This window comes from Trichogramma pretiosum, unplaced genomic scaffold, assembly GCF_000599845.2.
Source record: "Trichogramma pretiosum strain Unisexual culture from Peru unplaced genomic scaffold, Tpre_2.0 scaffold81, whole genome shotgun sequence".
Classification (NCBI taxonomy): domain Eukaryota; kingdom Metazoa; phylum Arthropoda; class Insecta; order Hymenoptera; family Trichogrammatidae; genus Trichogramma; species Trichogramma pretiosum.
The window spans coordinates 223,914-235,829 of record NW_019640793.1 but is presented as its reverse complement, the minus strand read 5'-3'; the positions used below and the strand labels follow the sequence as shown (position 1 = coordinate 235,829).

The following is an 11,916-nucleotide window of genomic DNA, read 5'->3' as shown; positions in this document are numbered from 1 at the left end:
AAAAAGTCAAATTTTAATAAACACATGGAAGAAATGACTAAGTATTTCTTTTCATAATAACATTCAAAACTGCCTATCGCTTAAGTTATTCATCGTTTTTTTTTTTTGTTTTTTTTACAAGCTACAGAGTACTTAATTCATAAGTTTATGATCGGCCAATGAGTAACAATAATCATGAATGGAAATTTAAAAAATAATAAAAAAAGTCAGCTTACAAATTTGCATATTCAAAGTTTGTACTGTTTTTTATAAAATAATACAAGGCACAACTAAGACTTTTATGCATAGTCTATGACTTTACTAAACAATCAGCTCAATTGACAACAAAAGACAAATCACGCAATCGTTGGTTCGGTTGTTAAACAAGGAATGGCAGATCATATGTATAATGTGCATTATCACTTTTACACTGGATGTCTACCAACAAGTGATGTATTTTTTATTAACAAAAAAAGTCTTAACTTGAAATATCTTTAATTGTGAAAATTATACAATAATCGTACCTTTACTGCGTGTCTGAACATTCAATAAGGTATTTTCTAATGAGTTATTTCTATTAATAATATTATCTTAATTTAAAACAGATTTGGAAGTGTAATGCGTACACGTAAATCTACAAAAAATATGAGTACAAAAACCATTAAATGACTCAGATTGTACAATATCAATCTGATTTGGTATTCACACGAATACTTTGGCGAGAGCATCAGCGCCTGCACTTGCAATAAATGGCCGCGAAGGATGAAATGCTACATCTAAAATACTTTCATCGAACTTTTTACGATGAGCTGTTATTTCTTGGACACAAGTCTTATTATCCATATTCCACAACCTTATACTGCAATCATGACCTGAAAAATAACAAATGTGTTGCTAATTTTTGACCACTTTAATATGTAAATAAATTCAGTTAAAAAGTATTGCTGATACATACTTCCAGAAAGTAAATAGAGACCATTAGGATCTACAGCAAGACTAGTTACAGCGTCCAAATGCGCCACCATAGAATGTGCGAGGCTAGCCGAACGATGATCGTAAAAACGAATAGAACGGTCCTCACTAGCTGTTATAACTAACGGCAATATAGGATGGGCCACGATACGGTTAACACCCTGCGTTGCGTCACCAGCAAGTCTAGATACAACTTGGCCAGTTTCGCCATCGAATATTACACATGCTTCTTCGTAAGCAACTACCAATTTATGTGGCTCATCCCATATAAAATCTACCGATGTAGGATTTTTGTCTGCAAGGAAAAAAAATTAAAAATATGTGAGATTAAATTTCATTCGTTTATATTGCAACAATCGGCAATGGTACTTAAGTAGTACCTAGTTCAGATGTATAGTTGTTGAGAAGGGGTACTTTGCTGGCGGGACTCCACAGTTTGACCGTACCATCAGCACTGACGGACAGTAATTGCGAACGTGGATGACACATACTAAGACCCCAAACTGCATCGGTGTGACCGGTAAGGGTTTGACTGAGCAGACTAGGATCGTACGAGTCGTAAGGATCGATGTTGGCCGACGGCAAAGTCCAACAATGTATTTTTCCGTCTAATCCTCCGCTGAAACAATGGCTACCTGTGTTGTTCATAGCTAAACTTAAAACTGGTCCAGTGTGAGCTCTAAATGTGTACAACGGTTCAACGTCCAATGAAGCCGATCTGAAAAAATTTTGATAATTAATTTTACCAAAATGCAGTTTAATACATTAAAGGGATGTTGAAGTCAGTCCTAAAATTAATTTTCAATCTGATTTCCTAAAACATTTGCTGAAAAATTTTCTGGTCCTTTAAATAACATAATATTCAAATGTTCAGGATTGATCATTTGATTTTTGGATTGGCTTTACCATCTCCTTAAACTCTGCGTAGAAACAAGATATTTAAATTACTTTTTTGCAGGAACAGTTTTATGAAGATTCCAAAGTTTTAGTGTATGGTCGTCACTGGCTGTTATTAGAACAGGCTCAGTCGGATGAAACACGAGAGCTCTGACAGCGTCGAAATGCGAACGTAGTGTATACTTGGCATTCCAAGATCTTCTGCATGCTTCTTCGTTATTTGCCGACATCTGTTTGATTATTATAATTATAATAATATGATTTTTACTTGCCCAAAAAGATATTAATATAATTTTCCTGACTTACATCGTACGCTGCTTCGGCATCATTGTTTACGGTCAATTGTGCTAATTCACCCAAACCCAACGACGAGCCACTTTCTTCGCAAGGACGTCTACTAGAATCTGGTTGCATACCTCTACGTACAGAATCTGTTAAGAAAAAATAATGGATTTATCATCGATGTATCATTTATTTCTTGAATATAATAATCATTAAGGTACCCTTTAATTAAGGAATCCTTTAATTATGATTATATGCCAAATAATTATGATTATATGCCCGGATTATATGCCAAAAAAACCAAAATATGCACGCAAATATGCACCAAAAATCTCTAATATGCACGTAAGTATGTTTTAAAATTTATTGAAATTATGCAAAATAAGTCAAAAATGTTTGAAGTATAAAAAAATAATTCAAATATGCAATTATGTAATTGATGTAATTTTTGTCGTGGACCACATGGAAAAATGTGTAGAGAAAAGCTTACTTGATGAACTAAAAACAATAATTCTTATGATTCAAGTTATTCTTTCATTAATATTAGTACAAGCATCTGAATATTAGAAATTGGGCGTTGCAACTGCCCCTGTTTGTAAAAATGTTGTTAAATTTGGTAAAAATATGCATAAATATGCAATTTATGCATTTGCACATAATTTGGGCTCCAATAATAATATTAAGATAAAACATACTCCAATCGTTTGAATCGAGGTCTACGTGAATGATCGATTCTTCGTGTTCTGTTAAAAGGTTCAGTTCATTTAAAACTTCTTCAGCTTCGGCATCGACGTCTTCCATCATAATAGACGTCTGCAACAAATATCATAAAAAAGATAATTAGTTTTATACATATTAATACCTCGCATCAGCATAAAGAAACTTTGGAAGTTTGGAAAAGGAATCTTCTATTTTTGATGGAACTAATTCAAATCTTTTATCCTATTACAATAAAGAACATGAGTACTGACTTTATTTTGTTTAGCGTCTGTATTCGAGTCATAAATTTCATCCTCGCCGTCGTTATCTTCTTCCTCCATGTCAATATCTGTATGGGCAAGAAATTCGAAATTTGCCATTACGGCTGCTTCTGTATCGAGTATCATAGCTTCGGCTATTGATGACGGTTGTTGCTGCAATAAAAAAGAAAGATATTAGTGATACATCGGAAAGGCGGGGTACGAAACAGTGATCAAATAAAATTATACCTTGTTGCATCCCTCTTTTTTAGGAGAAAACCAACTCTTGGGATACTTTGGATGTCTGTATCGTTTTTTATTTGTTGATTCGTTGCCATTTAGCGCTGGAGTATTTGTATCTTCTGAGTCTTGATTATTATTCAAACCGAGGAGAGACCGTACCCTATTTGATCTGACATCTATTATCGTATCAGTGTAGCCGATTTCCTGTAAATACCTGCATACAAATAGTAACATGTGTTTAGTAAATGTGTGATGAATGTTAGTTAGAGGGTGTAGTTTGAACATAATCGTCGAAACAATAGTAACGACCACGAAAAATAAGAATGCAGAGTAAACAATTTCCAAAACTGTGTTCCAATGGGAAAAAATTTCTTCATGAGAGTCGAAGTTTGACTACAATAATAGTTATTCATGTAACAAGTGCCCAAAAGGCGTTTTTGGGCGTATTGTGGGCAAAAAAATCCACTCGTGCCAGTGTAACCGCTTTTTGCGCACTAAAAAGTTTGCGAAAAATGGTATATTACTGCCCTAGGGCCGCGAAAAACAGAAAAGTCCCAGAGTACGTGTAATTAGTCACATTCAGGCCGCTGGTATGAAAAGGCATTTTTCGTCATACTGTTGCATAAAATAATTAACTTCATGGCTGCAGGTGTATTAGTCGATCATTAGTTATTGTTTTGTAATTCTTGAACGAATCTCGCCATTCAATTTAAGATCAAAATCGTACACGAATTCACGTCGGAGGATTTTTTTATCAAAGTTTGTCTCGATTTGTCCTCTGTTTGACCTCGTTCTCCAATTAAAAAGTGCAGAAAGTAGTCACCATTAATTTATAAGCTAAGCGTGCGAGCACGAATTTGCGCGCGAGAGCGAGAGAAGCCGAAAGAAGAAGAATGAAGAAAAGAGAGCAAAAAAGAAACGTACTGTCTTAAAAGTTGACGACCTTGCCGCCAAGTAATATTGCTGATGGACGAGAAGGGCGTCTCGGTATCGCCGCCGCCACCGTCCGTGGTCATGTCGGTCTCGGTTTCGCCGGTGCTACCCTCCTCCACTGACAAGTCCGTGCCATATTTTAATTTGTGGAATTTTGCCCTAAAACACACAGTTTCAAATTTATTGTATATGTATATAATGCATAAGCGCATGAATGTGCTTAGAGTAAAACGCGTCACAAAGTGCTAAGGCGATTTCACAACTCGTTGATGTTTGCAGACACTCATAGTCGTCGCTGTGGTTCGCTATAAGCATATTGTCGGGCATGATGTAGCTACTCATATGCATTTACCATGTATGTAGTGCGTGGAGTAGGCACGTGCGCCTCGAGCAGGCTATTTCAGAAAAGGCTCTCTGGCTTTTTTGCGCTCCCAGAAGCATAAGCCACATTCGACTCGATAGACACGTCGCGGCTCGTTTGTTTACGCGTTAACACTTCAAGACCGAGTATGGATTCGATCGGTTCGTTAAATTATTTCACTCAATTCCGTGAAGTTGGAGCTTTCAGTCGGCGCGCTCGAGCTTCGAAATGCTGCAGTGGATCCAAGGGCGGGTACTTTGTGCAGCTAAGTTATCCAACAGCTCGCCGTTTGCCAATTAAAACTTTCATCCGTTAGTCCCGCAGTCGTCGTTGTTGTTGTTCACGTTCATCTTAGCTGGAGCTTAGGGATTCGCGAGCTTTACCTTGCCGCGCACACGTTTATGCAGCAGCAGCTGCGGGTATGACTATAACTATCGAGCGTGCTTTCGACGCCATTGGAGAAACAAACAAAACGTTAAACCCAATTGGCGTATCAAACTTTTGGCTTTGCACAATAATCTCGTACAACGCGCCAGATTATTTTTGCTCGCATATTGCGCGTAACCGCACAAGCGTAATGTACATCACTTGTTTGAATGCTTCGTTACAAACAATTTGCACGTCTACTTAATCTGTAGAATCGATATACGACGACTTGGAAAGTCGAAAATCATCGACTTGCAAAGGCGTAGAATACGCTCCATTCATACGCGCGCTTCCTGACGAGCTCTGCACGATCGCTGCACTCGTAGCATTGACGAACGTTCGCGCTTTTCGAAGATTACAGCCACTCGATCGTATTATATGCATATGTGGTATATGTACGGCTTGAATAAATTAAAGCTCGAGCCGTTTTCAGTCCTCGTATAATGTATCAACGTAGTTCGATCGCAGAGGGATAGAAAGAGAGAGAAAGAGAGATAAGTCGGGTCAGAAAAAAATTCAGTCACGACGCAAGATAGTTAAATAAAGTAAATTAATAGTATTACCTTTCCTGCTTGAGAGCGTACTCGAGCATTTTGATGCGTCGCACCAAGTCTAGTTTGAGATTCTCCTGGCCCTTGCGCTCGCCCTGCAGAAATGCTATTTTCGCCTGTAACAATAGCATGGTCGTGATATGGTGATTAAAAAGCTTTTAAATTAAATGTAGCATGATATGGTGCGCTAGTGCGAAAAACAACAAAATATACAGATTATTCATGCAAAAGCCGTTATCGTAGTTACAACTACCATGAAATAGTACAAATATGTACATGCATTATGCACCGAGCTAAAACTTGGATGGAGACTGAGTACCTTGAGAAGGTGTTCGTTTTTAGAATCTCTGTGACAATTCCAGTATCATATTTTCCTAAAGCTTTAGGACGATCGAAGCCGTTTTTCCCTCAACAATTTTCGAGAATATTTTATCGGATTTTCGAGATAGCGAAAAAAGAGGAGCGATCGCGCGAGAAACTCGGACACGATGAGTACGAAAGTTGTACCGAAAGTTGTGAGAAACAACCACATTTTATACTCTTCTTACTCGAGAGAAAACGTTCCTGGAGATAGAGAGAGAGAGAGAGAGAGTTATTATAAAAACGCGACCTTTCGAATAACGATTTATCGAGACCGATAATAAGCGTTCATTTTTATATCTCTTTAAAGATTCTATGAGGCGCATAGAAAAAATATACATAATAACGGATATTGACTGCACATCCGTTAATTTGCACCTGCAATTTTTAGCCGGAGCCTGTGTGCACGTGTTTTCAATCTTTTTTTCGCACGATAACTCTATGCGAACACATAGGTGTCAGTACCGGTATACTTGCATTATAAAATTAGAACTCGTCCGAGAGGTGCAACAAAAGATGATCAATGCGTGTTTTTTTCTCTATATAGGTCTGCATTATTTGGTAGAAGCCTTTCCGTTTAAAATGATCGATAGCGTTACTCTTGTTGCACAATACTTGCATTAAAAATTGTGCGTCATAATTTATTTTTCATGTAAAGCCATTGAAAAAAAAGTATTTATAAAAACTTACACTTTTTTACAAATATTTCACGATCGAGTCTATACTTCTATGATCTATAAATGAAGTCTAGTTTTCTCAATTGTGTTTTGCATGTACAAATTGGATTGTTATTGAACATAACACAAAGTAATGATTTATCAAGGAGAAACATGATTATTTTCTATTTTTAATTAATAATTGGAAAACACTTTCAAAATTTTCCAAATCGTATATACAAAAATCATTGTAAAGATGCCAATGGGCCTTATAATGTTTAAAAATCATTGAGTGAAAAATGCTCTTTTTAAGAGAATCAAAACTGCAGAACAACAATTTTATATTTTTGTATATATGGCAAATTCCAAGTGTCAATGGCTTTGAGTAAATTGTGTCAACTATTTCTTGTGTATATTTAACTTTTGTTTCAATGGTTATTTTATTCCAGTGTGAGTTTATTTATATCATTTAATTTTAATTGAAATATTGGCTAATAATAATAAATATAATGCACTAATAACTCATAGTTTAGGTAGACATTATCAAAAATAAAAATTGCAAAACAATGTTGGCCTCAAACCAATGATTATAAAATGAAATAAAATCATTGTCAGATTACATAAGTTTATTTTACACATCAATTTAGCACCTGAAATAGACTCTAAGTTATCAATTCAAAAAGTAACATCCAACTTGTCATTAGAATACATCAATTGGATTTATTTGGAGATAATAAAAGATAAACAACATTATTGCAAAATTTTATCATGATATTTTTGAGTGATAACGTAGCTAAGATATGCATATTTCAACTTAAGATAGCTAATAGAGAAAAAATATCATAGAATGAGTATTTAACTAGGCAATCAAAAAAAAATGAATGAAGCTTGTTTTTCATACAAAATAGAACTTCACAATGTAATCAAACAGAATACCAAAATCAAAACTGCATGATTCAAACTTTTTAGTGCTTATAATACTAAAAAGTATGAAAACATACAGCAAGTGTGAAGGATAAGTGCAAGAAGCTAGGTTTTGACAGTGGTGTGCAATTGGCAGTAGATTAAGCATGCAATTACCTGAAACTCAGCTCTGTCGAGTTCCCACTGGGACCTTTCAAGCTCAAATTTGGACCATTCATGTTGGAGGAAGTGAAGGACACCTGGCATCGAGTACTGGGGGCTCTGCTCCTTATTATCACCGGTAATGTCTACGTCGTTGATGCCACCGCCACCGAGTTGCTGGTGTTTATTGTTGGCCACGGAGACGTTGACAGATCCGAAGAGTTGCTGGCCACCGCCGCCGCCGTTATGATTCTGCGCCCCGAGGGCCGAGGACGGCGGCGCCGAGCCCGAGTTCTCCTCCATCTTGAGCTCGTAAAACTGGTGGATGGGTACCTTCATTTCATGATACGGCTGCGGCCATTACAGCTGAGGCAGCGGAGCAGCAGCAGTGGGAGCAGCGGCAACAGGGCGAAACGAAGCAGTGCAGGGTGAAACGTAGAGCCGGTGCGCGTCGAATGAGCCGAGTTGGGACTTCAGCTTCGTCGTTGCCGTTGTCGTCGTCGTCGTCTTCTCAATACACCATATAACTCAGCAGAAGCAGCAGCGCAGCACTATTCAGCTCGGCGCGGAGCGAATATACACGTATACATTCACAGACAGCAATATGTGTATAAATACTGCATACACACAGCCGCGCTCGTTCTCTCTCTCTCTATCTCGCTTGCTCTCTTTCTCTATCTCTATCTCTGTCTCTCTCTCTCTCTCTCTTGCTCACTATGCACTATATACTGCACTCAACGCACTGACTACTGCTGCTACTATTCTGTACGTATGTAGTTGTATACACATTAATAGAGTATTGGTTTACACACTCACACGCACAAACACTGTCTAGTCTTATGAGCCGTGTACGGAATTTATATTATTATTGTTTAAATCACAGTCAATACATAAAATAATATTGAGAGTATTGAATTTATGCAATCTGTCTATATGTGTGTGTGTGTGTGTGGCACTAGCCTGATTACTGTCGTATTCTCGCGTGCTTGAATATGCACGTAAGTCAGTCTTGTACAGCGTGTACGATGTACTGTATACAATCGCGAACTTGCTTCAGCTTTTTTGCTCTCTCTCTCTTACATTCGCGAGAGAAACGGCGGAGTGCGAAAAAAAGAGAGGGCAACAAAATCAGGATACACACAGAACAGTGTGCACACAAGCACACAAGTACAGAGGTACTTGCACGTACACTTTATACACACACGTACACATTACACACCCAAACGAGGAGCAACAGCACTAGAGACACTAGACCAGTCAGCAGCAAAGTTAAAATTGAGCTGCGTTACGTTCGTCCGTGTGTACACGTTAAGTACTGCTGCTCAGTATTGGTGTACGAAATAGCGAGTTGCATGCGTACTGATATACACTCACATAAAAAATAGGTAGTATATAACTGTACGAGCATGAACTGCGAGTGTAGGTATACTAAAGGCAAGAGTAGCAGTAGAAGGCGGATTGCTCGATCGATATAATACGTGAACACGTTTTCGCGACTGCTGTATCATATCAACACTAAACGTACCTACGCGATTTTTCTCCGCCACGGAGACCGAAGACCGCGAAAAAGAAAAAATGGTCGTGCACAACGAGTCAAATGCCCTATTCAAGCTTCGTTGTGAACAGTGAACGTCCACGCCGTCGTGCGTGTGATTATTAATATAATGACACACACACAAGCGCGCACGCACACACACACATAGAATAGCTATTCTGCAACTTATAGTTCATGAGCAATAGTGAACGTTGTGCGATGGATCGTGTGAGAATCGCTCCAAACTCACATTACCTACTCCGACGCTGTTTTTGCGAATCTGCATTTCTGCGGGACGCGCGCGTCTGCACTCTGCACTCAAAAAAGCTCGATACGCGCTTTATATTCAACAATCGGTTTCTAAATAGAGTGTATGATGCTTTAACGTGCAAATGAAGTATGCAAAGATGCGCGCACTCCCTTGTACATTCGCTCGACGATCAGTTGGAAGTGCAGTCTAAGCGCAATTGCAGTTTAGCTTATTGCTTCGGTGACTCGCATCTCTATTCGCGAATTGCGAATCGCCCTGTTGGTCATACGCACGCGCCCACGAGCACTCGTAGTAGAGTATATATATCAATATAAGACTTGATCAGAACTGCGGTGAATGGCTAAAAAATTGGCAAATGCGGTACGACATGGACGAAGCAGTTTGACCACCCGTGGAGGAACCATGTATAAATGCTAAAAGAACGAAAAAAAGAAAAAAGTGCTCGTTACAACCCAAGTTGACCATGGTTCTTATAACCAATCGAATGCCATTGAAATCACTAATTGAAAAACTGCAACTCCATTTTGCCTCGCAAACGCGATCGAAATGTCAATAATTAGCACGGATATCGTCCCGGTTGGCTCGCTCGACGCACTAGGTCGGAATTCGGGCTCGGCGATGACTTTCTTCAGGAAGTCACGATGTTATCGCACCGTTATCGTCCCGGGTGGCTCGCTCGACGCACTAGGTCGGAATTCGAGCTCGGCGATGACTTTCTTCGGGAAGTCACGATGTAATCGCACCGTTATCGTCCCGGGTGGCTCGCTCGACGCACTAGGTCGGAATTCGAGCTCGGCGATGACTTTCTTCGGGAAGTCAAGCTGTACTCGCACAGATATCGTCCCGGGTAGCCCGCTCGACGCACTAGGTCGGTATCCGAACTCGACGATGACTTTCTCCAGAAAGTCGCAATGATTTCGCACGTATATCGTCCCGGTTGGCTCGCTCGATGCACTAGGTCGGAATTCGGGCTCGGCGATGACTTTCTTCGGGAAGTCAAGCTGTACTCGCACAGATATCGTCCCGGGTGGCTCGCTCGACGCACTAGGTCGGAATTCGGGCTCGGCGATGACTTTCTTCGGGGAGTCAAGCTGTACTCGCACAGATATCGTCCCAGGTGGCTCGCTATTAGTCGTTCGCAAAAATACATCCCCAAATTTCCCCTCGGTCAAACAGGTTGAAAAGTTTTGAAACTCAATTCGATAATAATAATTAAAAAATGTGAGTCTTGAAGTTTACGTTAGCTGATTGTTATAAAAGTCTTGAAATGCACTTAAAATATCAGAAAGGCGCAAATCGATTTTTCCTCAAATATGAAATTTTCTGTTTGAGACGGGAAAATTTTTTATATCGTAGGTATAAATTTTTGCAAATGTAAATAGGTCCAGTTACTTCTATTTGACTCACAAATAGTCCAATTCAAATTGTTTTAATACATGTTTAAATTTCATGCAGATAGCCTTAAAGTTGTCAAATTTGAGTCCTAAAACAACAAAGCAAAATTTGATATAGCGCTAACAGTCAAATTCAAACTTAAGTATGGTACAAAAAAAGTTTTAAAACCATTAATCTGATATTTAGCTATTGGGTGTAAAAAAGGTGTATGAATATAAAGCGAAACAAGAACGACAGCAGAGCCCTCATACATCTAACTTTACCACTTTTGAATTTGAAGATTATTACAATTACTTCTAAATCAACAATTGCTCTATGATACTTTTGAAATCTAATAACTTGTCAATGTCGACGCAAAAAAAATTTTTTCCATGACTCTCATCTTCCCATTTTTCACTTTTTATTAATTTTTCATCAAATTACTTTTTAATCTCGAGCTAATTCTTTTTTACAAAAAATAATACAGTGAAGCAAGTATCACAATTTGACTCTTGTAGTTAGGGCATCTAATTATCTAACTTTGAAATCTTTACCAAAATTTTGAAATTTTTAAGCTTATATTGTTAATTATTATCCATTACTTAGCTATGATGTTAATGAAATCAAATAAATCCCGTCAAGTATTTTTGCAAACTTACAATTTTATATTTCAAACTGCTCATTGACAATAATATAATTCAAAACCGTGGTAATACTTTTTTCAAAAGATTAAATAGGGGCAAGTATGACAGTCTGATCCTTATGTTTCAATTAAACTTTTAATTTCAAATTGTCAATGATCAACTACTTAGCTATGACGGTAATGAAATCCAATACATTCCGACAAGTATTCAAGCAAATTAAAATTATTTTCCCTTAAACTTTAACCATAATACAAAGTTTGGGATAAAATAATTCAATAATTAATTACATGAACACACAAATGAATAAATTAGATTCAATAATCAATCACGTAGCTATGATATTATTGAAATCAAATACATTCCGATAAGTATTCAAGCAAACTAACATTTTTATTTCTCAAACGAGAAC

General features: G+C 37.9%; 1 protein-coding gene across 1 annotated transcript; it reads right to left on the bottom strand.

Annotated features, from left to right (window-relative positions):
• Nucleotides 1–95: 95 nt before the first annotated feature.
• Nucleotides 96–9,651, bottom strand: LOC106657314 (striatin). The gene is made up of 11 exons (XM_014378741.2): nucleotides 7,700–9,651; nucleotides 5,616–5,719; nucleotides 4,257–4,424; nucleotides 3,339–3,546; nucleotides 3,102–3,263; nucleotides 2,826–2,943; nucleotides 2,155–2,279; nucleotides 1,900–2,078; nucleotides 1,332–1,669; nucleotides 935–1,246; nucleotides 96–851 (listed from the first exon to the last, which is right to left on the bottom strand). Exons 1-11 carry the CDS (start codon nucleotides 8,021–8,023, stop codon nucleotides 682–684), a joined length of 2,208 nt encoding a protein of 735 aa, XP_014234227.1. The 5' UTR covers nucleotides 8,024–9,651; the 3' UTR covers nucleotides 96–681.
• Nucleotides 9,652–11,916: the final 2,265 nt, after the last annotated feature.

What these genes read in the sequence shown, in the direction of transcription:
- LOC106657314 (XM_014378741.2), bottom strand. Translation starts at nt 8,023, where the DNA reads ATGAAGGTACCCATCCACCAGTTTTACGAGCTCAAGATGGAGGAGAAC. An exon ending in GGTCGTCAACTTTTAAGACA is followed by an intron (nt 3,547 to 4,256) that starts GTACGTTTCTTT and finishes ATTTGTATGCAG; the next exon opens with GTATTTACAGGAAATCGGCT. An exon ending in AAAAAGAGGGATGCAACAAG is followed by an intron (nt 3,264 to 3,338) that starts GTATAATTTTAT and finishes TTTTTATTGCAG; the next exon opens with CAACAACCGTCATCAATAGC.